General features: G+C 42.6%; 2 protein-coding genes across 2 annotated transcripts; one reads left to right on the top strand and one right to left on the bottom strand.

Moving 5' to 3' along the window:
- cct7 (chaperonin containing TCP1, subunit 7 (eta)) lies at window positions 1–6,364 on the top strand. The gene is made up of 12 exons (XM_078276621.1): window positions 1–85; window positions 1,539–1,622; window positions 1,739–1,808; window positions 1,900–2,006; window positions 2,792–2,970; window positions 3,130–3,301; window positions 3,523–3,687; window positions 3,799–3,987; window positions 4,096–4,193; window positions 4,310–4,442; window positions 5,099–5,305; window positions 5,468–6,364. Exons 1-12 carry the CDS (start codon window positions 80–82, stop codon window positions 5,693–5,695), a joined length of 1,638 nt encoding a protein of 545 aa, XP_078132747.1. The 5' UTR covers window positions 1–79; the 3' UTR covers window positions 5,696–6,364.
- Window positions 6,013–21,450, bottom strand: hspa12b (heat shock protein 12B). The gene is made up of 14 exons (XM_078276620.1): window positions 20,924–21,450; window positions 19,371–19,434; window positions 18,855–18,937; window positions 18,386–18,510; window positions 18,114–18,300; window positions 17,667–17,771; window positions 17,293–17,409; window positions 15,826–16,003; window positions 12,593–12,679; window positions 11,392–11,496; window positions 11,059–11,317; window positions 10,590–10,693; window positions 10,192–10,382; window positions 6,013–8,621 (listed from the first exon to the last, which is right to left on the bottom strand). The coding sequence occupies exons 2-14, from the start codon at window positions 19,414–19,416 to the stop codon at window positions 8,148–8,150; spliced, it is 2,061 nt and encodes a 686-aa protein (XP_078132746.1). The 5' UTR covers window positions 19,417–19,434; window positions 20,924–21,450; the 3' UTR covers window positions 6,013–8,147.
- Between the last annotated feature and the right edge of the window lie 6,037 nt (window positions 21,451–27,487).

The raw sequence follows: 27,487 nt of genomic DNA, 5'->3' as shown, positions 1-27,487 counted from the left end.
GTACCCCCAACAGCTCTTGATTTCGAAAAGCATTGTGGGATTGGATGCCGGTGGAAAGCTTCTCGAAGGAACTGCAAAGATGATGGTGAGTGAGTTAGCATTCATGCCCAAATTCAAATGTATAATCCCTGTCCATCCTTCAGTTTGCCAGCGAGCATTTTCATTTGGACTACTCTCAATTTAGATTACTCCCTTTTGACAGTCTTTTGAAGTAATTATTTTTGTGAAAATGATTTAAAAATGGGTTTTATTTTTAGCCAGACCGTTAGCCTCGTAGGGTACCTACCCAGCATCAATGGGCGTATACATATATACTAACATATTAGCTAGCTATATATTATATACCTATTAGCTGGTTACTATTTGGGTTTATAATTTAGGGTAGTTTAAGTATTTGTCTATTAGTTTTGTTAGCTTCTGTCATTGCAGCTTTGTCAGTCAGGTTATTATCATGTTAACGTTAGCTGCTGTGTGTTTAGCCTCTTTGTACGAGTGGCTGCATAAAACGTTAACGTTAGCTAGATAAATATATATACGGTGGCTGCATAGGAAACATGTCTACCGGCCCTGTAATGTTAGCTAATGCTCAAGAGTCGGCCCGATAAACCGATTAACTAAAATGTATTGCTCGAGTAATTTAACGTTACTCAGCATATGAATTTGTCCTGAGATTTGGTAATGTTAGCCGTGACTGACTAAAGCCGACTCATGCAGAGAAACAAAAACCAGACTAAGTTAATCAGTGATTTGCTTAAATCTGCTAGCTAACGTTAATGAGCAGAAAACGGTATGTAACTTAATATACAAGGTGTTAGGACATATAACGTTAGCCTGCTACAATAAACAGTATTATGAGCAGACTGTAAACAGACATCCGGCTTTTGACAGTCGCACAGCATGTCTTGATGATGGGCAACAAAAGCATCACACCCCACAGCTAACGTTACAGTACCAGCAACAGCCTGTATGTTTTATCATTTTAGGTTATGGCCTTAAATGGTCACTAAAAACCATTCAAACCTATAGACTGTTTGTGCTGAAGCTAGGCGATATGGCTAAGTTCAACATTATAATATATACATATTTTTTAGATTTTGTGGTATTACAATATGGAACGTGTATGTGTTTACACGTGTACAAAAATTCCTGAAATATGATGTGCCATTTAACTATTGCTCAGCCATACTTTTACGAATTAAACCACATGACCTATTATTCACACAATAGCATTTTCTTTGCCATTCGTACTGCAAATGAACTTGGTCACAGTCATGCTTCCTACAGTTTCTACCGATATTTTGTGTTGTGTGATGATGTTCATGAAGAAGCAAACTATGGCTGCAAAGATGTGCTGGCAGTATTCACATTTTGTTTCAGATAACCACTGCACACTGCTAAGTATGCCTTACTTATTTTCAATTATTGGTTTTGGGTTCAGCTTACTTGATTACTCACTTTGTTCTTTCCATCTTCTCTTCCTCTTCTGTCAACCACCTCTTCTTCTTCTTCCCTCTTCCTTTATCCCTTCGTCTCTCCAGCCCACACCAGTTATCCTGCTGAAGGAGGGAACAGACACGTCTCAGGGCATTCCCCAGCTCGTCAGTAACATCAATGCTTGCCAGGTCAGAAAAACAGCTTTTCTTCCTTTGGTTGTGTGGTTTTTATTTTCTGTATTTTTGTGTTTATCAAATATTCTTTTAAATGCGTCTGAATGCACCTGTTGGGTTGTCTTTTCCAGGTGATTGCTGAGGCTGTCAGGACCACCCTGGGGCCCCGGGGGATGGACAAACTGATGGTAGATGGCAGAGGTAAGGAGAGATGGTTAGACAAGGATGTAAGAAATGGATTACGGGATGAATTCACCCTCACCAAAAATGTGTGATTAAATGTGTTTTCCAGGTAAGGCCACAATCTCCAATGATGGAGCCACCATCCTGAAACTGTTGGATGTGGTTCACCCTGCAGCCAAGACCCTGGTGGACATCGCTCGTTCCCAGGATGCTGAGGTGGGTGTGGGTGGTTTCAGGCCTAATGAAAACTGCCACAAAATTGAAGATTGTGGATTCAAAATTGAACCTGATACCAACACAGTGTTAGCCTGGTCCTACCAGACTCTCGTACATTTTATTTATACAGAGAGTCTGGACTCTCTCCATTGACAAGTGTTAACTTCCTTGAAGGCAGGTACTCTGTTGAAGTTTAAAACTGTTGGATCTGCCCAGAGCCACTGTGGATCTGCCATAACCAATCGCTAACGTGTGGTCGTGACGTATGTCATGCGCATGTGCAACAAGAGGGGAGACCGACAACAACTATCGGCTTATATTTAGCATTAGCATCGCTAGCGTTAGCCTTAGCCAACTCCTTCACCACTAACGGAGCGAGCGGGAAAATCAAACTTTTCCCGAACCCCGTGGGGAGGAGGGCCACAACATCATGGCCACCAACACAACTCAGCAAAGATTGTTCTTGCTCGGGCTTCAACTTCTGGATATTCAGCAGCATTGCTGCCACAACGGACCGAATGGCTTCGCTCGCATCTTTCTAGTGCATGTCGTCAACGTCATCGTTCTCAGCCACTCCCTCTGTTTACTGATTGGACCTACAAATAATTGACTGGAGAAAACCCAAGTATATACCGCAAACCCAGACGGAGTAGTGAAGGAAAATGAAAATTGAGCGGAAGTAAGTAGGAGGGCGGAGCCAGGCTAACACAGTGTAGGATCTCCCCGTCAAAACTACATATAATAGCTTTTCATAATCGGCTTTATTCCTTTTATACTATCCTCAGGTCGGAGATGGCACCACCTCCGTCACTCTTCTGGCTGCTGAGTTCCTGAAGCAGCTTAAGTCGTACGTGGAGGAGGGTCTCCACCCACAGACCATTATCAGATCATTTCGCACTGCCACCCAACTCGCTGTCAAAAAGATCAATGAGATCGCCGTCTCTGTGAAGAAATACGACAAGCAGTAAGTGCTCACGTTCACCTTGTTATATAAATGGCAGCTACATAGCATTTCAGGTTTGATCTATGAGCAATGTATTTATATGTTGTAGTCAAATTGTGCTTTTAATAACTGGTCTAGTTGTACATTTTCAGAATTTCTCCCCCTCTCTATCTCTTCCAGGGAGCAGAGGCAGCTGCTGGAGAAGTGTGCAGCCACTGCCCTGAACTCCAAGCTCATTGCCGGTCAGAAGGAGTTCTTCTCTAAAATGGTGGTGGATGCTGTCATGTCTCTGGACGAGCTGCTGTCTCTTAAGATGATTGGCATCAAGAAGGTCCAGGGAGGAGCCCTTGAGGTTTGTATTTTATACTTTTTCTACCATTTTAAGCAAAACTTTCCCCTGAAATTGCTTAATACAAGATCTGACGGTTATAGAAACAAGTATATGGGTCAGTCATGGAAATTAAAACAAGGTTTAAACATTTAAAAAGGTTTCTATGAGTTTACTAAAACAAATTGTCACTCTTTTTCATTTTTTTAAATTCCAAATCCATCTGTCTATCTTTAATTTCACAGGATTCCCAAATGATCTCTGGGGTTGCATTCAAGAAGACCTTCTCCTACGCTGGGTTTGAGATGCAGCCTAAACGCTATGACAATCCAAGGATTGCTTTGCTCAATGTGGAGCTGGAGCTGAAGGCTGAGAAGGATAACGCTGAGGTCCGCGTGAAATCTGTGGAGGTATGAAGACCACCACACAGCATCAGGATGTGACCCAAATCCCTGGAAATGTTGTGAAATCAGTCTCTCTTCCTTGCTCCCTGTTTTAACCTTCTTTCCCCTTTTTTGCAGGAATACCAGGCCATTGTGGACGCAGAGTGGAACATCCTGTACGACAAACTGGAGAAGATCTATCAGTCAGGAGCCAAAGTGGTTTTGTCCAAGTTACCCATCGGGGATGTGGCCACCCAGTTCTTCGCTGACAGAGATCTGTTCTGTGCTGGCAGGGTGCAGGAGGAGGATATGAAGAGGACCATGATGGTAGGCGTGTTGGCTTGTTGTTTGAATCAACTTGTCTGTTGCAAACCTACATTTCACATGTAAAAAATTAGCTTGAACAATACTGATTGTGTGTTATGTGACCTGCAGGCCTGCGGTGGCTCCATCCAGACCTCCGTAGGTGCCCTGACAGACGATGTCCTGGGACTGTGTGAACTCTTCGAAGAGGTCCAGGTTGGAGGAGAGAGGTAAGAGGGACAAGTCCAAATTTGTCAGTCCTCTTGAGAGAATGAACATCTTTAAGAGTAAACCATGCATCATGATTCTCTGTGACAGCTCACACCCATCACGTCTGTGTCTGTAGGTACAACTTCTTTAAGGGCTGCCCAAAGGCGAAGACCTGCACCATCATCCTGAGGGGCGGAGCAGAACAGTTCACAGAGGAAACGGAGCGATCACTGCATGATGCCATCATGATCGTACGCAGAGCCATCAAGGTCAGTCGACACATAGAGTGTATGTGTGCATGTTTTCCAGTGATTGCAAGAAGGCTCAATATATGTAGCCATTAGGAGTACACTATGTCAAATATTTGTGACCAGCTCTGTGTTGCTGTTCATTCCACCTATATGACTGGTTGTGTTGAATTGATATAGGGATTCAGGAGTCTCTTAATCTGTGTAAAGTGATATGCAGGTTCTTCAGTCTGGTTTGAAATTAGTTTTTTATTATGCCTTCACGACAGCCGTGGCCAGAGGCATTATGTTTTCGGGTTGTCCGTCCGTACGTCCTTCTCGTTCTTGTGAACGGGATATCTTATGACTCCCTGGAGGGAATTTCTTCACAGTTGGCACAAACATCCACTTGGACTCATTTTTTGAATTGCTTCAAAGTCCTCACTACATATATTATGATTCTGGACAGACATGGATGTAAACTGCAACTTTACTGGTTGACGGAGGCATACAACAGCGAGGCGGTAATACTAGTTTTAGTTGAAGTTCTTCTTATCCTTGATGCTAAATTCAAGGAAACTTGTAGCATTTAATACAAACCAGTGAGATTTGATCTAGAACCTTAATTCTGTTTTAATTTGTCAACCCGTGTGTGCACACCGACCGCAATAAGCTGACTGTACTTTACTGATTTTCAGAGCGACTCCATTGTAGCGGGTGGAGGAGCCATAGAGATGGAGCTGTCCAAGTACCTGCGGGATTATTCCAGGACCATCCCTGGGAAACAGCAGCTGCTGATCGGAGCATACGCCAAGGCCCTGGAGATCATCCCCAGACAGCTGTGTGACAACGCCGGCTTTGATGCTACCAACATTCTGAACAAACTGCGCGCCAAACACGCACAGGTAGGGAATGAAACGCGCATGCTTTACCTTCCTACACAAGACTCAAAATATAGTATATATTTGGCATAAGGGCACTTTTATGGCCTTCAGGTTTAGCTGTGGAGCAGGATATAAAGTCAACTCTGTTTGACTTTGTGGGGTTCTTCTGTCATCTCCGTGCAGGGTGGTATGTGGTACGGTGTAGACATCAACAACGAGGACATCGCAGACAACTATGTTGCCTGCGTCTGGGAACCATCCATTGTGAGGATCAATGCTCTGACGGCGGCGTCAGAGGCAGCCTGCCTCATCCTGTCAGTGGATGAGACCATCAAGAACCCACGCAGCAGTATGGATGGACCTCCTGGCGGTGGCAGGGGCAGAGGCCGCGGCAGACCCCATGCTCACTAAGAGAAGCAGGAACAAAACCACATTTTAAACTGGCATTCAAATCCAAATGCAGAAACAGGATTGTCTTCAGTTCCAGTCAGGCTACATTTACACATGGATGCAGAGATTGTGTAGAATAAAGGTTGGCATGTTTGATCTGCATTTGGATTTGAATTCTAGATAAAAATTAGGCTTTGTAAACGGTCATAGACATGTTGCAAATTGCAAGTGTAGTGAAACAAATAACAGGGGGGAAATTAGAAGTTTATCTAGCAATTTCGAGATGGATTCTTTAGACTTTTTCAAAGATGGCTGACATTTCTTGTGTTTTCTGTCACTTTTTTTTTTTTTTATACTGACGCTTTTACTTGGTAACGTCTGTTTAACATTTCAAGTCTTGCATCTTTCCATGTGTAGCCATTTTACTGAGAACTATTGAAATTCAAGAAGAATGAAATTAGTTTCCCCCTTGGTTTTGTATCAAACACACTCCTGTCCCCTCCACGTTAGCTCTTCCTCTCTGACCTGAAGCAGCTGTTCCATCATTTCTAATATGGATGTGTTACTTGACAAACTGATGTGTAACATGGGAAGTAAAGCACTGATGTTAAGCAGTTCTGAACCATTCGTTGGTTGTGCTATGTGAAACTATTTATTGGACCATTATCAATAAATTCACAGCTGAAATCATACTGTTGACAGTTTGTTTTTTGTAAACATCTGGTCAAGGGTGGAGACAGAAGATTGTCGACAGTAGTGCATTAGTGGCAGGTGTGTTGCTCTCTTAAATAGAAAAAGTAAAGCATGGTCTTGCTGTGGAAAATGGTGCATGGGTTTAATTTCAATGTAAGGCCATGGATCATAACTTTAGGACCGTGTAAGGATGATGCTTTTGAATCATTTTGCAACCTGCACAGATTAAAATAAACAAGACTGAGAAAAAAACTCAAACATGGTTGGGTCAGCATGTTAAACATGGTACAGTGGTTCTTAATCTGTTACTTAAAGTGAACATAAACATGAATACAGTTTATTACAGCATACACAACATAAGATAGTATGATGTCTTAAGGGGGGGAAGTTAAAGCCCCTGCAGAGGGTTATATTAAAAAATACAGACCATAGTTTGACAAAAGAAATCCCAGGTTTTATGTTTTTTAAGCTTTTAACTACCCGGTCTTCCTCAGTTGGTGAAGTTTACTCAGTTGCCATGGCGATAACTCAGTTGTATGGAACTTAAGTCACGTTTTAACATGTGGTAACGGAGTGAAGACAACTGAGCCATCTCCATCTGCTGAGAAAGGCCGGGAGATGTGGTTAAAGGAACCTGTAAAAGGCTAGTGAGACTGTTGAAAGCTAGGTTTTGGCCCAAATCAACTGGCTCTAAGTGTTAATCATGCTGGTTTGAATTTTCCCATTTTTTAGGCTATGTGAAAAGTCAAGAATACCATTAAAAGGTAACTTTTAGGGCACCCAGATAGCTCAGTTGGTGGAGCGGGTGCCCATATGTGGAGGTTTACTCCTCAGCGGACCCGGGTTTGACTCCGACCTGTGGCCCTTTGCTGCATGTCATTCCCCCTCTCTCTCCGCTTTCATGTCTTCATCTGTCCTGTCGAAAATAAAGGCCAAAAATGCCCAAAAAAAGGTAACTTTCAAAAACACTACAGATACCGAACGATACACCTGGATGTAAATGGTGACATACTTTGTAAGAAAGATGCATGTAATGCCACAGTCCTTCATAGTGAAGGATCCTTAGGTGTGTGTTTGATGCACCCAGAGAGCTTAAAACCTCCCATGTGATCTACAACTTGTAGTTCAGTCTTTTCACCAATAGGTGATGCTCAATCACAGTCACAGCTGCAGTCCAGGTAGTTGCGTCAATATCTTGTATATGGCAAATAACAAAAAGGCAACAGTCTTCTTATTTGGCTATTGGGATGAGTGAGTTTCACTCTAGGTAGTATAATGCAAAAGTTGAAATACACCTCGGACAGGCTGAATTATTAGAAGGTATCTGTTCGTTTCAGCAGGGATGTGTACTTAGCCACTAGCTAGCGTTAGCTTTACTCATAGTGTTCATAGAGTTCATAGTGTTGCTCTGGATATTTTCTGGGCAGGAAATGCCTGTGACAGCATTATATGGTATGACATGAAAAACTCCACTGGAGACAGGAGGCAGACACATTCATGTGTACTTTTCTTGTACATAGAGGGCGCCCTACCCTTCAGTTGAGGAGATGTTTTTTTTGAGGAGTATGTACTTATGAAGGCTGGAGAGTTTAAAAAAAGTTCCTCTCCTTATCCTTTTTCTAAGTAGTAAATATAAAGCCTAAATGTCTGACTTACAGGATGGAAGTTTCTTCTTGGAATGCAAAGTCCCACTCCCAAAGTACCGCTTTTTTTATATTATCGTCCCTAGAATCAGTTTTTTTTCTGTTTTCCAATCCTCGTCTCCACTTCCTGCTCCTCCTCAATTAGACAGGAAGTCTATGGAAGCCCGCACGGAGCGATTAGACATGACGTCAACGGCTGTGACTTTGATCTCCGTGTCTCCAAACTGCATGGTGGCTCTGATCTCTCTTCTCTCTGGGCCTCCGGTTCCTCCTCCAGCTCCGCCCACTGCTCCCGGTAGTGGTTCCGGTAGGTCTAATGTTATCGTCCCGCACTTCCTGACTCCAGTGTCGGTGATGTACGTGACGTCGTCTGTGGCGCTGCAGTAGATGTTGATGATGATCTTCCGCTGGCCCAGACGAGCAGGCGTGTAGCTCCGCCTCACGACCTCGCCCAGAGCCACCGACTGGTCGACGCAGACGAAGCGGTCCAGGATATCGGTGCACCACTGGCGACCATCCTTGATGAGGAGTTTGTCCCGTGGGTGGCGTCCCTCCACGAACCGGTTCAATACGCCAACGCCGTAGATCAGGGGGCATCGACGCACTCTGACCTGCGAGAGAGAGGTTTTAGAACGTGTTGAAAAGCTACTCTGTTACTAGTCTCACTTTGCCAGACCGTCCTCCACAGCACTGCGGAGGAGGGTCTGGCTAATCCACACAGCATTCCTGGATGGGAGAAAAACGTGCTCCGGTTTATTTCTTTAAACTAGGGCTGTCAAACGTTTTATTTTTTTAATCGCGATTAATCGCCAAATTTCTATAGTTAATCACGATGCATGTTTTATATGATAAAACATGCGATTATCGCATTTCAGAACAGTTTTTAAGTACATATTAACAATGGAAAGCCATTCTTACCAGTGTATCTTAATTGGGAATCAAATGAATTCAAAGAAAGTTACTTTATGAACTTGACTTTAAGATTTGTATTTGTTTATTATTTATTTACTGTAAACAAAAGAAACGTGTGAATCTGTCATTATTGCACAATTCCTCCAAGTACCTAACCTAACTGAGATGTAACACTAACACTTTGCTTATACAGTACAAACAAAATGGTCCAAAAACCGGATGCCACAGCAGGACATTTGTAACCTTTACATTTTTCTAATAAGGAATGTAACAATTCTCCTGGACAGAAAAGGGGGTGGACAATGTCCCAAATGACAAAAACAGTAAAAAAAAAAAAAACGATACAAACAACACAGTCCTAAAACCGTATGCTGATATACATAGTCAGTATAGTGTGCAGTAACTCCTAAATAATGTTGATTACTCACTGACGTCCAGTGATCACCGGTTAATGAGACAGCGTTTGCAGCACTCTGCAGCAGTTCCAGTTTGGCTGCTTTCTCCGTGTCGTACAGGCTGTGTATGCGTGAAACTACTGTCCCCCTCGACAACTTTTTAAAAGTAAGCTTTCCGTTCAGAATCTTATTGGCATCCATTTTGTCAATTCACGCTCGCCATCCACTCAAAACGTGACGTTAGCCTACTACTCTTTGGCCGGCTCGCAAGCCCAAACAAGTGTGTGCGGCGTGCCTGTTGTTTTGTTTCCGGTCCAGCTAGATCCGGTGTGGTGTTGTAGTTTTTCTAACATTAATAGTTGTTGCAACAGCATGTGAAAAAAACTACAAAGTTTGCTAGGCCAAAAAGAACGTTAATCCCGCGATCAAAAAATTGACGCCGTTAAAATGGGTTTGCGTTAACGTCGTTAACGCGTTTAACTGACAGCACTACTTTAAACCAATCACAATCGTCTTGGGCGGCCCTAAGTGCTGGACGGCGCCACGGTGCCTCTGCAAAATAGCTTCGGGAAGGAACTTGTTTTGGTGTACGTTCAAAAGTTGTTTTAGTCGTGCAACAGAAAACTCAGATTGGACAGATGGTCTAGCTAGCTGTTTGGATTTACCCTGCAGAGATCTGAGGAGCAGTTAACCATAGTCCTCACAAATCCACCAGAGTTTAGAATTACAACACAAGGAAAGCTGAAGGTAACGGGACATCCGGCCGAAAGGAGTAACATCCGGTGGAATTTCCGGCGGCACCGGAGCAATCGCGGAAGTGGAACGTCGTGGATATAGACTACTCTGTTACTAACAGGTGCTCCTGAACACTCACGACAGTGGGATCCAGCCCGAAGAGCACGGCACCCTTCAGTATGGTCAGTCCAACATCATGGGGGATGATGATGCGACACGTCCGCCCCAGTGCTCTCTGGACTGCTTTCTGCAGCATAGGCGACTCGGCAAAACCACCAACCAGGAAGAGGAAACGCACACCGTGAACCTCCGGCTTTGCCATCAGCTCCTCTGTCAGGGGACAAAAAGAGGGAAGAGCTTTCAAATCATTTCACGTCATTAGAGTGTATGAGCAAAGTGTGTGTTTCTGTGTACTGTGGCTGGATGTTTCATAGGGAAATATTGATATCTTCAATTTGAAACCTCCACTCCTTGTCTTATGGTGATCCGACTAAAGCCAGCAAAGCTAAATGACACGTGTCTTTGTGTGTTTCTCACCAATGTGTTTGACAATGTTGACGATGGTGGGCTGGAAGAGTTCGTTCATGGCTTCCTGTGTCAGCCGTAGCATCCCCTGGGAGGACCACTTCACTATGTTCATACTGACACACACACACACACACACACACACACACACACACACACACAGGAGAGAGTTGCAGCTTTAATGTTACAGATACACTAAATCAGTTCATTGTTTAATCCAACTGCTCACACACTCACCTCATCCCGCTGTGATATACACACACACACACACACACACACACACACACACACACACACACACACACACACACACACACACAGGAGAGAGTTACAGCTTTAATGTTACAGATACACTAAATCAATTCATTGTTTAATCCAACTGCTCACACACTCACCTCATCCCGCTGTGATACACACAAACACACACACACACACACACACACACACACACACACACACACACACACACACACACACTCACTTGCTCTTCCTCAGGGCGGCCTCCACACTCTGCCCCCTGTGTCTCTTGTAGTAGTCGATGAAAGAGAAGGGCAGGGAGATGTTGAGGGCGTTGGCCCTGCCCGGCGCCGCCGTCCGTTTCCTCGCTTCGAACGCAATGGTGAGGTCCACCCAGGCCGCCGGCCGCTTGGCTTTAAAGCTCTGGATGAAGTCCTCGCCAAAGATCTGGCACAGCATGGCTTCGAAAGCCAGGTCAACGCCGACGGCACCGTGCGGACCGCCTGGAAGAAGATCTACAGCTTTGGATTCAGTAGGAAGAGATTTTCGTGTTTCAGCCAATTGTAAAAGTTTGTACCTGAAGCCTTGTAGAGCTCTTTAAGTGTTCCTTGTGGCTGCTCTATCTGATGGACTGTCAGGTCAACTGTTCCTCCTCCGCAGTCTGCAACAATGTACCTGTCACCTACACAAAGAGTGCACAAACACGCACAATTTTAATACATACAGTGTCCTGGAATATTTTTTTCAAATAATCTTGCTTATCAGTTTGATTTCAGGGCAAGAGAATATTCTGCATAGTGCTGTAAGAACATGATGTTTCTCCGTAGTTTGTAGGAGGAAATTATGGATGATAAAAATAAATGTCAGTGTTTCCAGTGTTTGTATGTGTGTGTGCGTGTGTATTTTCCCTGAAGCTCTTCAACCAATAGACTCTCAAATATAAACAACATAAACAACCTCCAGGCATCTGTGATTCCCTGTGTGAGTGTGAGTGTGTGTGTGTGTGTGTGTGTGTGTGTGTTTATGATATGCAATAAGAGCTGGTTTTGGCTTAGTAACCCTGAGTTTAGCTGACCACACCCTAAACACGAGAGAGCTAGTGTGAGTGAGAAAGAAAAAAATTGTGAGCAGCAAAAATTTACAAAAAAAATTGAAAATGTTGGGACAGATGAACAAAAATGCAAGAGGTGGAAGACTCTTTGGTTTATTTACAGTGCAGATGCAAAGAGTCCCATGGGCTGGGTCCTTCCTGTGTGTGTGTGTGTGTGTGTGTGTGTGTGTGTGTGTGTGTGTGTGTGTTTGTGGTCAGGAAAGGGAGCAGAAAGGGTGGCTCCTCAGATTGTTGTCATGGCTCAGCAGAGCGAAAAGGCGTGTGTGTAAAACCAGAGAATGATCCCAGGCAAAACTGGACACTGTTGGGTTGTAAATGTTGTAGTTGTGAATAGTAGTTTAGAACGACAGACCTGTTCTTCCTTGGTCCTTTAAAAAAAAATCTAAAAAAACTATAAAATTCTGACTTTATTCTTCTAACATTTAGATGTTTTTCTTCAAAATATTAGGACTTTCTCCTCAAAATCTCAGTCCCCAGTCCAACAGTTCAGATATTGTACAGTGAAGTGATAGAGTGAATGCAGTAAATAATGTAGACATGAGAAAGTAGTAGGTGTGCCTGCTTCTCATAGTCAGTTGGGGTTAAAGGTCAATATCATCAATATCTCCGACATGTGGGGTCTGTCTCACACACACACACACACACACACACACACACACAGTCTCACCAGTCTGGAGCTCTGACCACAGCTCTCCGGTTCCACTCTCCACCAGGAAGGTCCTGCTGTGTCTGGATCGCCTCAACTGCTCCCTCGCTGCAACACACACACACACACACACACACACACAAAGCTAAATACACAGCATACTTCAGTTTTTATACCTTTGATATTTGATTTTTGTTGCACACGCATTTGTATGAAATTGTTTAGGTAATTAACTCAGTGGACACAAGGACATTGTTTTTGGTGTCAGCGGGAAGCTGTTTTAAAGAAAGGCCACCTTTTTCTAAATAAAACAATTCAACAACAAAGAATGTTTTTTGAACTCTCTCCAGCTGTGGGCCCCATGAGTCATCACCACCGTTCACTGCTTTGCTAGCATTCAAACATTTTGTAGTCTTTCTGTATAAACATACTGTAGGATCAGACACTTGTGTTTAACTAATGCTCAATGCAAACTGGCTAGAGAAAAAACAAACTTTCAACCTAATTGACCTCTGTAATGTATACTACATATGGTAAGGTTTGGACCTTAGTTTCATAACCCATGAGGTCATGACATTTACCCAAAGAATAGTATAAAGTCTTTCAATCTAAGTAAAATAAGAAAAACATACAACAACTAGAGTCATAATATTTTTGCATGACAGAAGAAATTTGTTGAAAGCTGACAGAAATACAAAACACCTGACAGGCTGTTTGACAGAGCAGATACACGTATATGCCTCCAAACATGCAAGTGAACCCATGAAATGAGACATAGACCCTGTTTACACTTGGTTTTAAAATGCATATCGGGGATCCAACTCGTCTTAAATGGCCAAGTTATAGAGCTTTGGCGCGTCACCAAAACAAGCACCAGGTCCTGCATTGATGACATTTGTGTGTGTGTGTGTGTGTGTGTGTGTGTGTGTGTGTGTGTGTGTGTGTGTGTGTGAGAGAGAAAGAAATTAAGAAAGAAAGAAAGAAAGAAAGAAAGAAAGAAAAAGATTGTAAAGCAACAATGACTACATTGTCCTGAAAGCAAATACTCTTACAGTTGTTTTCACCCTCTGGATGACACAGGAGGTAGTGTGTGTGTGTGTGTGTGTGTGTGTGTGTGTGTGTGTGTGTGTGTGTGTGTGTGTGTGTGTGTGTGTGTGTGTGTGTGTGTGTGTGTGTGTGTTTGGATGGGGGTGATGAGTGAAATTCAAGTCTGGAAACCATTTACATGAAACAGCAGAAAAGTAAATGTATGTGTGCATGCGTGCGTGCGTGCGTGCGTGCATGTGTGCATGTGTGCTTGTGTGTGTGTGTGTGTGTGTGTGTGTGTGTGTGTGTGTTAATGACTCCCCTGTGCTATCTTTGGAGACGAAATGAGGTGGAATAAAAGCTAAAGATAATAAAAACCATGACCGTGATGCCAAGTGTGTGTGTGTTGAAATACTGTATTTCTGTTTGTGTGGCAGTCTGTGTCTACAGAGTCCTTGCAAAGTGTACAACCTGGCAAAAGAAAGTAAGAGGGGGAGGAAATGTTTGAAAGACAGAGGGAAAAGAAAGAAAAATGAATGCGAGTGAAGGAGAGGGAGAATGACAGGCCTGGAGGGGGTGAGAACATAGTCTCACTGCACCTTGTTCCAATTACAATATCCTGTGTTTAGTGTGTGTCGTTGTGTGTGTGAATGTTCTTTGTGTGTGTGTGTGTGTGTGTGTGTGTGTGTGTGTGTGTGTGTGTGTGTGTGTGTGTGTGTGTGTGTGTGTGTGTGTCACTGACTGCATATGTATAAGTGAGCCTGTGCAGGGGATTTTGGACGGCATGTTCGTTTCCTGAATTATGCATCACTCTCCTATTCCAAATCACTCTCTGTTCCTTTGCTGTATTTCAGTAGCATTGTTCTGTAGCTGTTGCAAACAACTGTTTTTAATGCAGCTATTGCATGATAATATGTCTGTGTGCTATAAAGTGCTATAGGAAAAGTCAGTCAGAGGAGCAATACAAATTGCTTTCTCATTGCAATTATGGACATAGCTCTAGAAACCCAAATGCAAGTACATATGTCCCCTGTTCTCCCCTTACGTTTTTATATGCAAAGGTTTATACATTTTATTTTTTATCAAAGAACCAGATATTTTGTAACACAGCTTCTCACCCTTTGTACTGATGATTCAACCAGAAGAGTTTCATGACCATACATGCCTTCACTGGCAGTCACTTAATATTGTCTATGCAGAAAATCGACCCCACATGCCCGAAATAACTCCTCCCACTTCACAATATATGAATTGAAAAGCCACATTGCCACAAAATACTTATAAGATGTAGAATACTTCACAATCTAGAAAAAAATGTTATGATATAAAAAGTAGTTTGTCTGTAGTAGTTTGTATAATCTCGCATTGCCCGACCTTCCTCCACAGCGCTGTGTAGGAGGATCTGGCTAGTCCATACAGCATTGCAGGATGGGAGAAAAATGTGCTCTGGTTTATTGGCATTTCTTTTAACCAATCACAATTGTCTTGGGCAGCGCTAAGCGCCGCACAGAGGTAAGGTGCCGCTGCAAAATAGCCTCGGGAAGGAACTTGTTTTGGTGGAACGTGCACGTAAAGAGGTGAGCTCTGGAATTAAAATGGCTGTCGAGTGTGTGATGAGAATTGATGAGAAAGATAAATATAATTTGATTGACGGTTCTAGCTCGGAGGACGTTTCCTGAATCGACCGGAGTTTAGAATGCCAACACAAAGAAAGCGGAAGGTGAGGGATATTCGGCCGAAAATAAGGGCAATCCGGCAGAACAATCCCGTAAATGAAACATCGTCGATATATTTTGTATAATGCCCCCACACCCCACACACACACACACATCCACACACACACACACACACACACACACACACACACATACACAACTGCAAAGTCAGAGTAAAAACCACAAGTAGTATTTGAAGTCAGATTTCTTTCTTTCACACACACACACACACACACACACACACACACACACACACACACACACACACACACACACACGCAGTTTGTCCTTTGCATAAACCACAATCCCCAAGTGAAATCTAACAACACCAGTTCCAGGAACACAGTGTGGTTTCATGCTTATGCTAATGACAAAGTCTACAAGAAGACACACACAAACACACACACACACACACACACGCACACACAAAGTACACACAAAGTATACACACACACACACACACACACACACACACACACACACACAGACAAAATCTTTCTCTCTCTTCACTACCTTGTCTGAAGCTGGAGTCAAATGGTCGGGATCCTTCCAAATCAAAGCCATTTGTGATTGGCTGCAAGCTCAGGTCAATCACCTGGTGGAGGCGGAGCTTACGGCAGTAAATGGACGCAGCTTCGGGTTCCAGAGCGATGAGGAGCTGCTCAGGACAGTCAGGAGACACAAGACCAGCCTGGAGGAGTAAAGACAAACAGAGAGGGAGAGAAACTTTACTCGCAGAGTTTTATTATCCTGCAGTGCTCTTGATTGTACTGAGATACTTAGGGGGCTGAACAAGAGAAAGTTAGACGTAGGAGAAAGCTGTTCTCTCTCTGCTTTGGTCTGTATATAGCCTGCATACAGTATGCTAAGTACCACTAGGAGAGGAGAGTTGGTATATAAGCATTAGTCGTGATGTATTTGGTGTAAAGTTCAGTGGCTGGAATGATGTGTGTGTGTGTGTGTGTGTGTGTGTGTGTGTGTGTGTGTGTGTGTGTGTGTGTGTGTGTGTGTGTGTGTGTGTGTGCAGGGCGGGGGTCTGGACACCACTTCCTGTGTTTGTACGCCGGCCTCTCTCATTGTTCACTTGTGATTACATCATCACCAGCAGGAAGTGCACACACCCTGACAGCCTTAAGCTAGGAGGCTGTGTGTGTGTGTGTGTGTGTGTGTGTGTGTGTGTGTGTGTGTGTGTGTGTGTGTGTGTGTGTGTGTGTGTGTGTGTGTAAGTCTGTGTGTGTAAGTCTGTGTGTGTAAAAGATGAGAAAATTGAAAGAAGAGAGAACGAGAATGAGGAGAGCATGACTTTAAAAGTGAAAGGTTGTACAGTCTTTCCCATGGGCTATGCTGCACATGTACACACTCACACACATTCAAACATGGGTTGGTCCATTGTCATTGATGTCTATTGTGATAGGACCCCCTGCATTCCTGTCCATGTACCCATCCTTCCTACAAGTTATTGTGACACACTACAGTACACTGAGGAGGAGTGTGTCTGTTGGTGGGAAGATGTACAGGGAGGATAGAGGCAAAAGAGCAGCGTTATGATGTCACACACACACTCCACACACAGTCTACCATCATCCTCTGCGTGTTTGTACGTGTGTGTATCTGGAAGACTAAAGTCTAGCCTGTTGAACAAGTTAAATCCACTGATTTTGAAAGGTTTTAGTCATACAACCTGGAACTGTTATAATCACATGTATGTACGATACCGGCAGCCAATGATGGCCACAATCATCTTTGTCCAGTCAAAACCATGTATCTCCAAAATATCGACTTTTCATGCAACAAGAAAAACAGCCTTGTCTGATGCTTAATCAAAATTTATTTTTTGTAATTCAGTGGGTTTTAGAGGGTTGTTGTAGGAAAGAAGGCTTGTTTTTATCAGACCAGAACAAGTTTATAGCCCCTTTCAACCAGTCATATCTATTGCTCTATGCGTAGATTGTATGTATCTGTCAATATGTGTGTCCCTACCAGGTATGCAGCCTCTCTCATGAACTGTTTAGCAGGTTGTTTCCACACAGCGGGGACGGTGATTACCCATCTGATCGCCTCTCCCTCCAGCACTGATGACGACTGGTCCTTCACTTCCTGAAACCGGATCAAATGGAACACTCAGAATCGTACTGAAGATGTGAGTTTCAGTCAAAGCAAAACACTTTATGAGCTACAGTACAGCAAATATTTAAGTCATCTCTACACCTTGGCTTGCAAAGTATATCTAAATAAATCACACACACACACACACACACACACACACACACACACACACACACACACACACACACGTATGAACAGTGTATAAACATGTCCACCACACTGCACCATACTGCAATCATAACGTGCACCTTTAGAGCATGTTCCCTGAAGAAGCGCAGGGCGTGAGCAAACACCTCGATGGCCCTGACCCTCCGACCGTTGATGGCGTCCAGCTCCGTCTCCATGGTGAGGTCCTGTAGCAAAACAGCCGCAAATGCTGAAACACTGCTGCAAGAACAAGTCATCTTTCTGTTGCTTAAAGGGGATACTTTAGCATTTTTTATTTCCCTTCCATAAAGTCCGGAGACTTGCGAGAAACAAAGTTACAAAAAAAAAAAAAAATAGCAAAAAATTAAGCAGCAGAGGCCAAGATATCCAGATTTTTCATCCTGATTATAGTTCAAGCTCCAATTACACTGCATCCTACACTTCCCACAATGCAACTCGACCTAGATGTTTAGAATTTACCCTTTCAGTCTAGATGTATTGTGTAAAGTTGTCTTTCTGTCACTACTACCCATATACTCATATATTACACTTGTGCTGTGGATCTTCATCTTGAACTTATCGAAGTAGAGCCAGTGCCGGGCCTCCTCTGGGTCCAGGTCGTGGTAGAAGTCCCGGGCTGCAAATCCAAAACTGTGGAACCGCAACTCAGGAGTCAGCAGCAGACACGTCGGGCTCTTCTGATTGGCCACCCCGGGGTCGCCACCCTCCCAGCGCCTGCGTGCGTAGATTGGAGGAAAAAGATGTCAAAGGTAGAAACTCATAGAATAGAATTGAATTGAAGACAATACACAGCCTTTACTTCATCATGTGGATGGCTTCTGAGTCCTGTGTAAAGCTAAATGCATAGCCGCTGGAGGTTGTCCCAAAGTCTATTGCCACGACAACCGAGAACGGGCAGGACATCCTGGGTCTGACCTCCACCCTCTGAGAGAGAGAGAGAGAGAGAGAGAGAGAGAGAGAGAGAGAGAGAGAGAGAGAGAATTGTGTGAGTTGTAGCTCGTACTGATAGGAGAACTCCTCTCCATAATCACTCCTATTGGATAGATTCTCTATTTACTCCTCTCCTCTCGTCTTTATTGGGCACTTACTTTAAGTCTACACTTCCCTTTAAACTCTGAGTGTAAGTGTTATTATAAACCACTAATAACAGTGAGAAGTGGATGTGGGTTTAAATGTCGTGTTTAAGAGCTCTATATAAAGAAAATAAGTAGAAAGGGTAAAGGGTGTGTAGGAGTTTCTGTGGTGAATGTGTGTGTGTGCATAGTTACCGGCGAGGGTGAGGGTGTGAGGGGTGTGATGCTGCAGTCATTTCTAGCTGTGGCAGGCGATGAAGGAGCTGATAAAGTATCACCTGGGAATTCATGGAGAAAGAGGAAGGGACAGAGAAATGTAAAGATACGCAGTGGTGGCTAACTATTAAAATCTTATTACAAATATAAACACGTTTCAGCATTGGCAAAGCAGCACACGTACTCCACTGGAAAATGAATGGAATTGCCAAAAAAATTAGTTTGAAGCGATATGCAGTAAGGGAAACGTTATCTAATCACAAGGAAGGAGACACTCGACCTTAAGCTCTCTAAATGTGAGATTGAATATCTGTAGTTTCACTGGAATGACTGGAATGTTGCTGGAATCTGATTTGAGTAATATTCCCAAGTGGGAGAGAGGGACATGGAAAGGTCTGTGTGTTCACGCTCCAAAAGATAACAGTGAGTCATTTTGAACAGGTTGCCATAATAAAGCATGTGTATAAACTATACAATACTGTATGTGTGTCTCACCGGGTATCTGCAGGCTGTTGGGTTCTGGCTGCACCACGTCAGCCATCTTTACAGGAGCCAGGGTCTGCAGAGAAAAACACCGACACCAACATGATGTAAATAGAATAATGAATGCTTCATGGCTTCCAGATAAAATAACGTAAAATAAATATAGCGCACTAGATAGTGAATAGGGAGCAATTTTGGACACACCAAAGATATTCTTGAGCCAAGAAAAGGAAGTAAGGAAGACACACCCCAACTGTTACGGCGCACTTGAACTTCCAACTCCCAGCTGCTATAACTCAGAGGCCAATGATTTGTGGTTGCTTGGAGAAGCTTTCAAGTTTATGAATCCGAATGTCTTTTGAATACCATATATGTAAATGCAATATACGACATGAGACAACTTTCTGTCGGGGTTAAACACAAAACAAATAAACACGTGGACAAGTTAGAGAAACTAAGAGTAACTTGATAAATGTTGCGTGCACTTATTCAAAAGACTCATTCGCATTTATAACATGCATTTTATGATCTTGGGCACAGGTCTGACAGAAATGTTAATTATGGAGGATCAGAGAATGAAAAGATGTTTGTGCATGAAATGTGAGAAAAAGACAGCGAGTGTATCTATATAATTGTGTGTGTGTGTGTGTGTGTGTGTGTGTGTGTGTGTGTGTGTGTGTGTGTGTGTGTGTGTGTGTGTGTGCGTGTGTGTGTATTGTATTGCAGCCCTGGAATCATTGGATCCGTCTGTGATCTGAGCCAAGAGCCCACTAAACAGATGAGTGCAATGAAACAAAGCTGTGTTTGTTTAAATCTGTCTAAAAGTGTGTGTGTGTGTGTGTGTGTGTGTGTGTGTGTGTGTGTTTTGTGTGAGTAATTGAGAAAGTAAGAGAGAGAAAGAGACCATGAGTTAGTTTGACACCCTTTCTTTGCGTGCGTGCATGCAACATCTGTTTGCATTTATTCATGCGTGTGCCTGAAACATTTGAGCATTTGAATGTGTACTTGTGCATGTGTGCATCATTGGCTTTCTTTCCCAGTGTCCGTCCCTGCTATTTAATGATAAAACCAGAGAGGGGTTGAAACTCCACATCCTTTCCCTGTTTCATCATACTTTTGTTATGTTTTTCTTCTCTTTCATCCTGTCATCTCTTTAAGATCAATGCACGATGCAGTGGACGATTTAAACCCCCCTTGCCCCACAATTCTTCTCTCTCTCTTTCTCAGACACACAACTAAGATCTAGCAAGGGAACAGCAGAACAAGCAACTTTGACTCCCCTGAGACGTTACATTACGGACAGATTGTGCAACACACTCCACTTTTATGCACCATTAACAATACAGTTCTCTCTTTAAAGTATACAGGGCAGATTTACTGGCAAGACAGGTTGTATTATTATACTCTGACAAATTATAACAAAAAACACTAATGCAAAATAGTACAAACATGCAAGTTTGACAGATGTTTTTTTTGTCCAAAGCTGCTTAAACAATGCATTCAACCACCATTCGAACAAGAGCTACATGTCATTACAAATTGAAATTTTTTTTATGTTAACTCACCTCTTTCAATGCTGTTGCAACACTATGCTCTTGTCCTTTGTCTCTCCAAAAGTATTCCCAAACTCCGCAGTCTGAAGTTTGGAGTCTGTCTCCAGGGAGGTGGAGATGGAGAAGGGAGGAACAGGAGGAAACTGTGACTGAATACAAGAGGATGCTTTCCTAGAAATCCCTTTTAAAAAATTAAAGACATCCCACTTGCAGGCAGATTTCCCAAAATTGGAATTCCCTAGTCAGAAAAGATCCCAATGAGATGTGATGGATGAAGATACGCGTTGCAACAAGGAAAAGAACTGTTTCTCTTCTTCTTCTTCTTTTGAGAAAAGTCAAACTTTTCCTAATGAAGTGAGATTTGTAGTTTTGTCTCTCTGCAGCCGAGCTCGCTGCCTCTCCGCTCTGTGCAGGAATGTCAGAGAAAAGTGTTGACACACACACACACACACACACACACACACACACACACACACACACACACACACACACAAATTGCAGGAGTGGGAGGGCTATGACAGCGCATATGGGAGAAATTCTGGGGGTTTACCTCACTGGGAAATTGTGTTTGTGTGTGTTGGAGACTGAGGGGTGGAGTATTCCTGAGCAGACGGTGTAACCCAGTTAAGTCATCTTGCCCTCTCTATCCCCTCCCACTCCTCCATATCTATCCTTCCTCTGTTTAATTATTTCTTCGTGTCCTCCTCTTTGCTTCTCTTTTCATCTTGTCCCCTCTTCATTTCTCTTCACTTGCTGTTGCTTTGTTCAAATTAGTTTTCTTTTTTTTGTCTCCTTCCACTTCTTTGTCTTTATCCCTTTACTTTCTGTTACTGCTCATTAACCTTTTAATAACCTTCACGTGCAACTTTCTAACTTTGCAGACAAAAGCAGGAAGCAGCCAGTATTGTTGGGTCAACCTAAAACAAATGAAATAAACTCAATTTAATGTCAGTGTTTCAAGGAACAGTTTGACTTATTTGGAAATATGTTTATTTGTTTTCTTGCCAAGATTTAGATGATGAGATCGATATCAATCTCATGTCGGAAAGTGGTATCAATGACAATCAGTTTAATAGTTAAACTGTAGCTTTTGCGGTACTCTTACCCAATACATGTTTTCTCATGCTGTGTGTGTGTGTGTGTGTGTGTGTGTGTGTGTGTGTGTGTGTGTGTGTGTGTAAGCATGCGTGTGGATCTGATTTCTCCCCTCTAGAGCTGTGATTGAAAGCATACATTAACCCCCAGTGCCTGCAAACACACACACACACACACACACACACACACACACACACACACACACTGAGACTAGCTGGCCCCACTCCCGATGGGCAGAGGAAGTCAGACCTCTTGAGTATTCGAAAAGAAAAGGCCTCTGGTATATACACATACACATACACTCAGTCTCCTTGTCCTGTCAGATTTCCAAATCGAATTAGGTTTGTGTGTGTGTGTGTGTGTGTGTGTGTGTGTGTGTGTGTGTGTGTGTGTGTGTGTGTGTGTGTGTGTGTGTGTGTGTGTGTGTCTGGAAGCCATTAACTGGCATGTCTCCCCTTGCTGCCCAAAAACCAAGAGGCCCCATATGGATCCTGCCATCACCTCTCTCTTTCTCCTTCTTTCTTTCATGCCTCTTTTATTGTTCCTACATCTGTCACTTCTCTGTTTTATGGGCCATTCTTTTCTCTCTTTTCTCTTGGATCTTCATTTGTTTAATCCATTGTTTTTGATCCCTTGCCCGCGTTCATTTGCTCCAGGGAATTTTATTATGACTAAAATTAGCAGTCGGGTGGCAGCATTTCAACAGCTTTGCTATTAAACCTGGGCTTTTCATGATTTTGGTATTTTTCATGACGCCTCTGTTTTGCAATCAGCTTCATCCTAATCTTTATTAGACCTGCCTAAACCCACCATATAGGGGCCGCAGTCAGGCTCCTGCATCATCCCCCAGAGACTCAAAATTCTGAAACAGATCCGGTATAGGTGCAGCCTCACCCTTCTCCTCGGACGCAGGAAACCCAACACAGGAAGTGATGGGTTCACTTGACAGGAAGGAACCCCTACGCGGCATTCCTCTCATGAAGTTCTCGACTGACGGAAACACACCCATAACATACACATGCAAGCGTGCATGCAAACGCGCGCACTCTAAGAGACTGTTCTTCCTTTAGCTGCTCTAAATAGACCCCTATCTTGCAGCCTGAATGAGAACCTGTTACTTTCCCTCCAGATAGCATTCATAAATACAAAAGCAATTTTTGGGAAAAGAATTTTGTAAATGCAGTTAAGTTGATAATATCTTGTTGATAGCTTTACGTACATAGTGTTGACAACAACATACATTTATGTTAGTGCATGTTAAAGCAAAAGTTCCACATGCTAACTTTAAAGGTCCCATATGGTAATTTTCAGGTTCATACTTATATTGTGGGTTTCTACTTTGTACTTGAACATGTTTACATGCTTTTATGATCACAAAACATTATTTTTCTCATACTGTCTGTCTGAATCAGGGGCGTCGGACTGGGGGTAAAAAGGGGACTGAGTACCCAGGGCCCTCATGTGAGTAGGCCCAAAAAGATGCTAGAATGAATAGCTGTGGATGCGGGGAGGGGCCCATAGAAAATGTCTTTCTACAGGGCCCAGAATTTTGTGCTACGCCCCTGGTCTGAATGTACCTGTATTCACCCTCTGTCTAAAATGTTCAATTTTAGAGCTTATCTCTTTAAGCCCCCCTCCCAAAAAAAGCCCAGTCTTCTCTGATTGGTCTCTGCACCGTCATTGCAGCCAGGGAGGGAATGTAACAGCACTTTCTACCTATATATAGTATAGGTGTGACATCACAACTGTACTGAAGTCCTGACGGCTCGTTTAAAGGCACTGTCTCTGTATATGGGCTGTGTGAATTTCTCTGTGGATTGAGCGTTTTAATACTTTTACAGTATTTATATAGCACCTTGACCTGCTTTATAATCAAAAAAGACATTTTTCACATTATGGGATCTTTAACATAAAAGTGTAATGCATGTTTTGTATGAATTTTTCAAATGAAATATAATAATAATATAATTGGTGAGCTTTAGGGATGCTGGTATGCAGATCTTTTTAGAGCCAGGCTAGCTGTTTAGCTGTTTCCAGTCTTTAATGCTAAGCTAACTGGCTCTAGCTTCATATTTACCGTACAGACAGAAGAGTAGTATCAACATTCTCATCTAACTAAGCTGTCTCTAAAGTCTGTCAAGTTCAAGTGATAGATGCTCTGCGCAATCACATGCCATTTGGAAAGATGCCATTCTAATTCTTCTCTTTTCTTTCATTAAGGTAAATATTGGTCATGAATATGCAGATCCCCTCACCCTGTGCTAGTATTGTGGGTTAAGTGGTAATAATTATACAACCTCTCGTAAAACAAATCGTCCTGCACAAGTACTGCATGGCTTTTTGCACCTTTTTTTTTTTAAGCAAACACACGAGGGGCCCAGAGTCTGAACATGTGAGTGTAAAACACACAAGGGAATCATTAAAGTGGCAGTAGAAATATCTGCATGTACGTTGTAACTCCTTGTTTTCTTTAAGGTTTCTGGAACAAATGTGTAGCAGGAATATATTTCCATGTTCACTAAAGTCCTTGTTAAATTCGAACACATACTGTAGGCCTGTTGCTTATTGGAGTGTTAACAGCACCTCAGTGGTGAGTGTTAACAGGACCTCGGACTGTAAGCACTTGTAGGTGCAGGAATATTTGAGTTTGTGCAGAAAATAATAAAGGCAATTTTGTACCTTGGCGTGCGTGCTAAAGGGCTACTTTCTGCTCATGTGCATGCAAGGGTGTGTCGTATGTTCCAGTGTGTGTAAGGGTGAATGTGTCCGTGTAAGTGGCATTGGACAAACTCACCGGTGAAGCCTGGGGTGGGGACAGGGCCACGGGAAAGGCTGGGATACACACACATATGAAACATGACTGCCCTCTGACATCAAGTCTGGGCTATTGTGTAATAAAATGAGAGGGAGAGCAAGGGGGAGAGAGAGAGAGAAGTGCAGGAAGGGAATTTATGATTTATGATTCAATAGCAAAAATAGTTGGTATAATGTATGGCAGAGGAGAGAGAAGAGGGAGGGGACTTCATGTAATAGCAGTGAGAGAAGGAAAGAGGTGGGAAAAAGTGGAGTACTTAATTTAGTCTGTAACCAAATAGTGAATGTGAGCACAGTTGGTATGTGTGCATGCATTATATTATTGTGTTCTCTTATGACAGTATATTTGGGTGTGGGCAGTGTATTAAATCTGCAATACCGTCTCATATCAAATTAAGTTTCACCGTTTCTAACTGCCTTTGTCATGTGTGAACAGAGCAGAAACTCCAGTTAAAGCATAGGGTCGTTGAGATAAATTTGACTAGTTTTGGTCTCCAATTGGCTGCAGCGTGTACATGCATGTGTGTGTGCTGTGTGTGTGTAATTACAAGGAAACAAACCATTTCTGTAGCTCTTTATGAGTTTCCCAAGGAGAAGTATCACAGGCTAGTATGCAAATAAACTGCACACACACACACACACACACACACACACACACACACACACACACACACACACACACACACACACACACACACACACACACACACAGACATTGATTTAAGGTGACACTCTGAGGAACATTTGGTGTTCTTTATTTAATGTCCCCATCGCCTTCTCAACACATGCACAACTATGCATCTTGCATCCAGCTGAGAGAACGCAGAAATACAGTAGCCAGCTGGAAATCTGGTACAGTGACGATTTACGGTGACATGGAGCTTCTCTGAATGTTATATACTACATGTAGACCAAGCAGTGCTGTAGTGCAAGATTCATGGAAGAATATGCAGTATAGTCACTTGTTTTCACTGACTATCATTAGTGGTTCCTGGAGTGCAGTACAGCCTAGGTTCCAGCTACACAACTTCCAGCCACATTGACAACACAATGATAATGTTTGTGCCAGGGGACAAACCGTACTGCCCCACAACCATATTGTGTGTTACAGTCGCCCTCCGCTGTGATTTTAGGGTAATGCACCTTATTTTACTGCTGACCCGGGACATCTCCTCTCTTTTAGCTTTCAAGAGGACAGCTGGGTTGATCCAGGAGAAAGTTGTAATATCCTGTTGTTAATTGCACCTGAATCATTATGAGGTGTGTAGGACAGAGACTGAATGACGCTTTTAAAAATGTAGCACTGATGAGCCATGGATTCTTTATATAGGTGTGGCAGTTCAGCCTTAGATTTTATTTAAGTGTTTAAGTGCCAAAAAGCTAGTGAAGTAAAATGGCCTCAATTATCTGTGAGTCAGGAGCAAGAAATATCTCTACATACACCAACATATATGTCACCGTCATCATGTTATTAATGCCAAACAGTGTTTCTGATTCAGAACAGCTGTCATTACTAAAAACATTGTCAGCTCTCTAAACCTGCATGATGGAAACAGGTGAAGCTGAGTTTTTAGAAAATATATTATTAAATAATATTGCTTTATTAAAATACACAAAAAGGGACATTAAACCTTTGAAATGTTATAATTGAAGTATTCAATTTGGACTGTTTTCTGCACAAAAACTAATAACATAACCTTTGTTAATAAATGCATCAAGTTATATTCTGGTGCCATTGTGCAACCTCAGTTTAGGCCCCGTTTGTGCTTCTCATGTGTTATGAATACATTTGAGTCAGAGCTGACCTTGTGTTTTTCAGAAATATAAATACCCAGTGAACAGAGGGGTGTTTGATAATACTTACTGCATTTCTAAAGGTATTTCTATAATCCTCAAAGACTCTTCTAACCATGTGTGTCCACTGCACAATAGAAATTCCCTAATAACAACTATGTTTTTTAATCCAATTGGCTCCCACAAATCGGCATGTCTATTATTGCTTAATTTGTACGACAATTTCATTAGTTAATTGTCTATATTCTTTTTTGTCTATTACTTTCCAGCACCAGGCTTAAAGCTTCTTTTCACTAGTGATAGTCAGTGATCAATGATCAAATAAATACAATACTGTGAAGTTTGTGGGAAAGTTTCAGATGGATGGACACATTGCTGTGAGCGTATTTCAATAATCTTTCAATTTAAGACTGTATATACTAAATATTTATCTTTCTTAAAAACAGTAATTTTACACTAATAGATGAGGCACAAACTGGGAATTCCCCTGACCCTGAAAAGCGTGCTCACACTGCTCACACTCAGATATTAAATTATTGCTGCTATCTGCTGTATTATCTGCTGTACTTTTACTCTCCTCAGTCTTGTCCTCTCTCTTTCTCATCCCTAACACCCTTTACAAACATACAACCAACGCCTCTTCTGTTAAAGAAAGGTCAGACCAAGTTAAAACAACCACATTGTCAAATATTAATTGGTCATAGTGATTATAAAAAGTGGCAGAGAGAAAATGGGTTCTATTTTGTTTACCTACGTGAGTTGAGGTGGGGCGCGGCTTGTGGTCGGCTGGGCCAATAGCATCGCTAGGAAGTATTGACGGACGTAGATTCCAACCAATGATTGAAGTGTACAGCTGGACAAACGCTACCCACG

The sequence above is a fragment of the Sander vitreus genome, chromosome 19 (assembly GCF_031162955.1).
Source record: "Sander vitreus isolate 19-12246 chromosome 19, sanVit1, whole genome shotgun sequence".
NCBI classification, from domain to species: domain Eukaryota; kingdom Metazoa; phylum Chordata; class Actinopteri; order Perciformes; family Percidae; genus Sander; species Sander vitreus.
The sequence above is the reverse complement of the archived record's forward strand: the minus strand, read 5'-3'. Positions and strand labels throughout refer to the sequence as shown.

Excerpts from the sequence above, each read along its gene's own strand:
- cct7 (XM_078276621.1), top strand. Across the intron at positions 2,007-2,791 it reads CTCGTTCCCAGGATGCTGAG|GTCGGAGATGGCACCACCTC; the intron begins GTGGGTGTGGGT and ends TACTATCCTCAG. Across the intron at positions 3,688-3,798 it reads TCCGCGTGAAATCTGTGGAG|GAATACCAGGCCATTGTGGA; the intron begins GTATGAAGACCA and ends CCTTTTTTGCAG.
- hspa12b (XM_078276620.1), bottom strand. The coding sequence starts at position 19,416 with ATGGCTGACGTGGTGCAGCCAGAACCCAACAGCCTGCAGATACCCG. Across the intron at positions 18,511-18,854 it reads TCACACCCTCACCCTCGCCG|AGGGTGGAGGTCAGACCCAG; the intron begins GTAACTATGCAC and ends TCTCTCTCTCAG. Across the intron at positions 10,383-10,589 it reads CAACATTGTCAAACACATTG|AGGAGCTGATGGCAAAGCCG; the intron begins GTGAGAAACACA and ends GTCCCCTGACAG.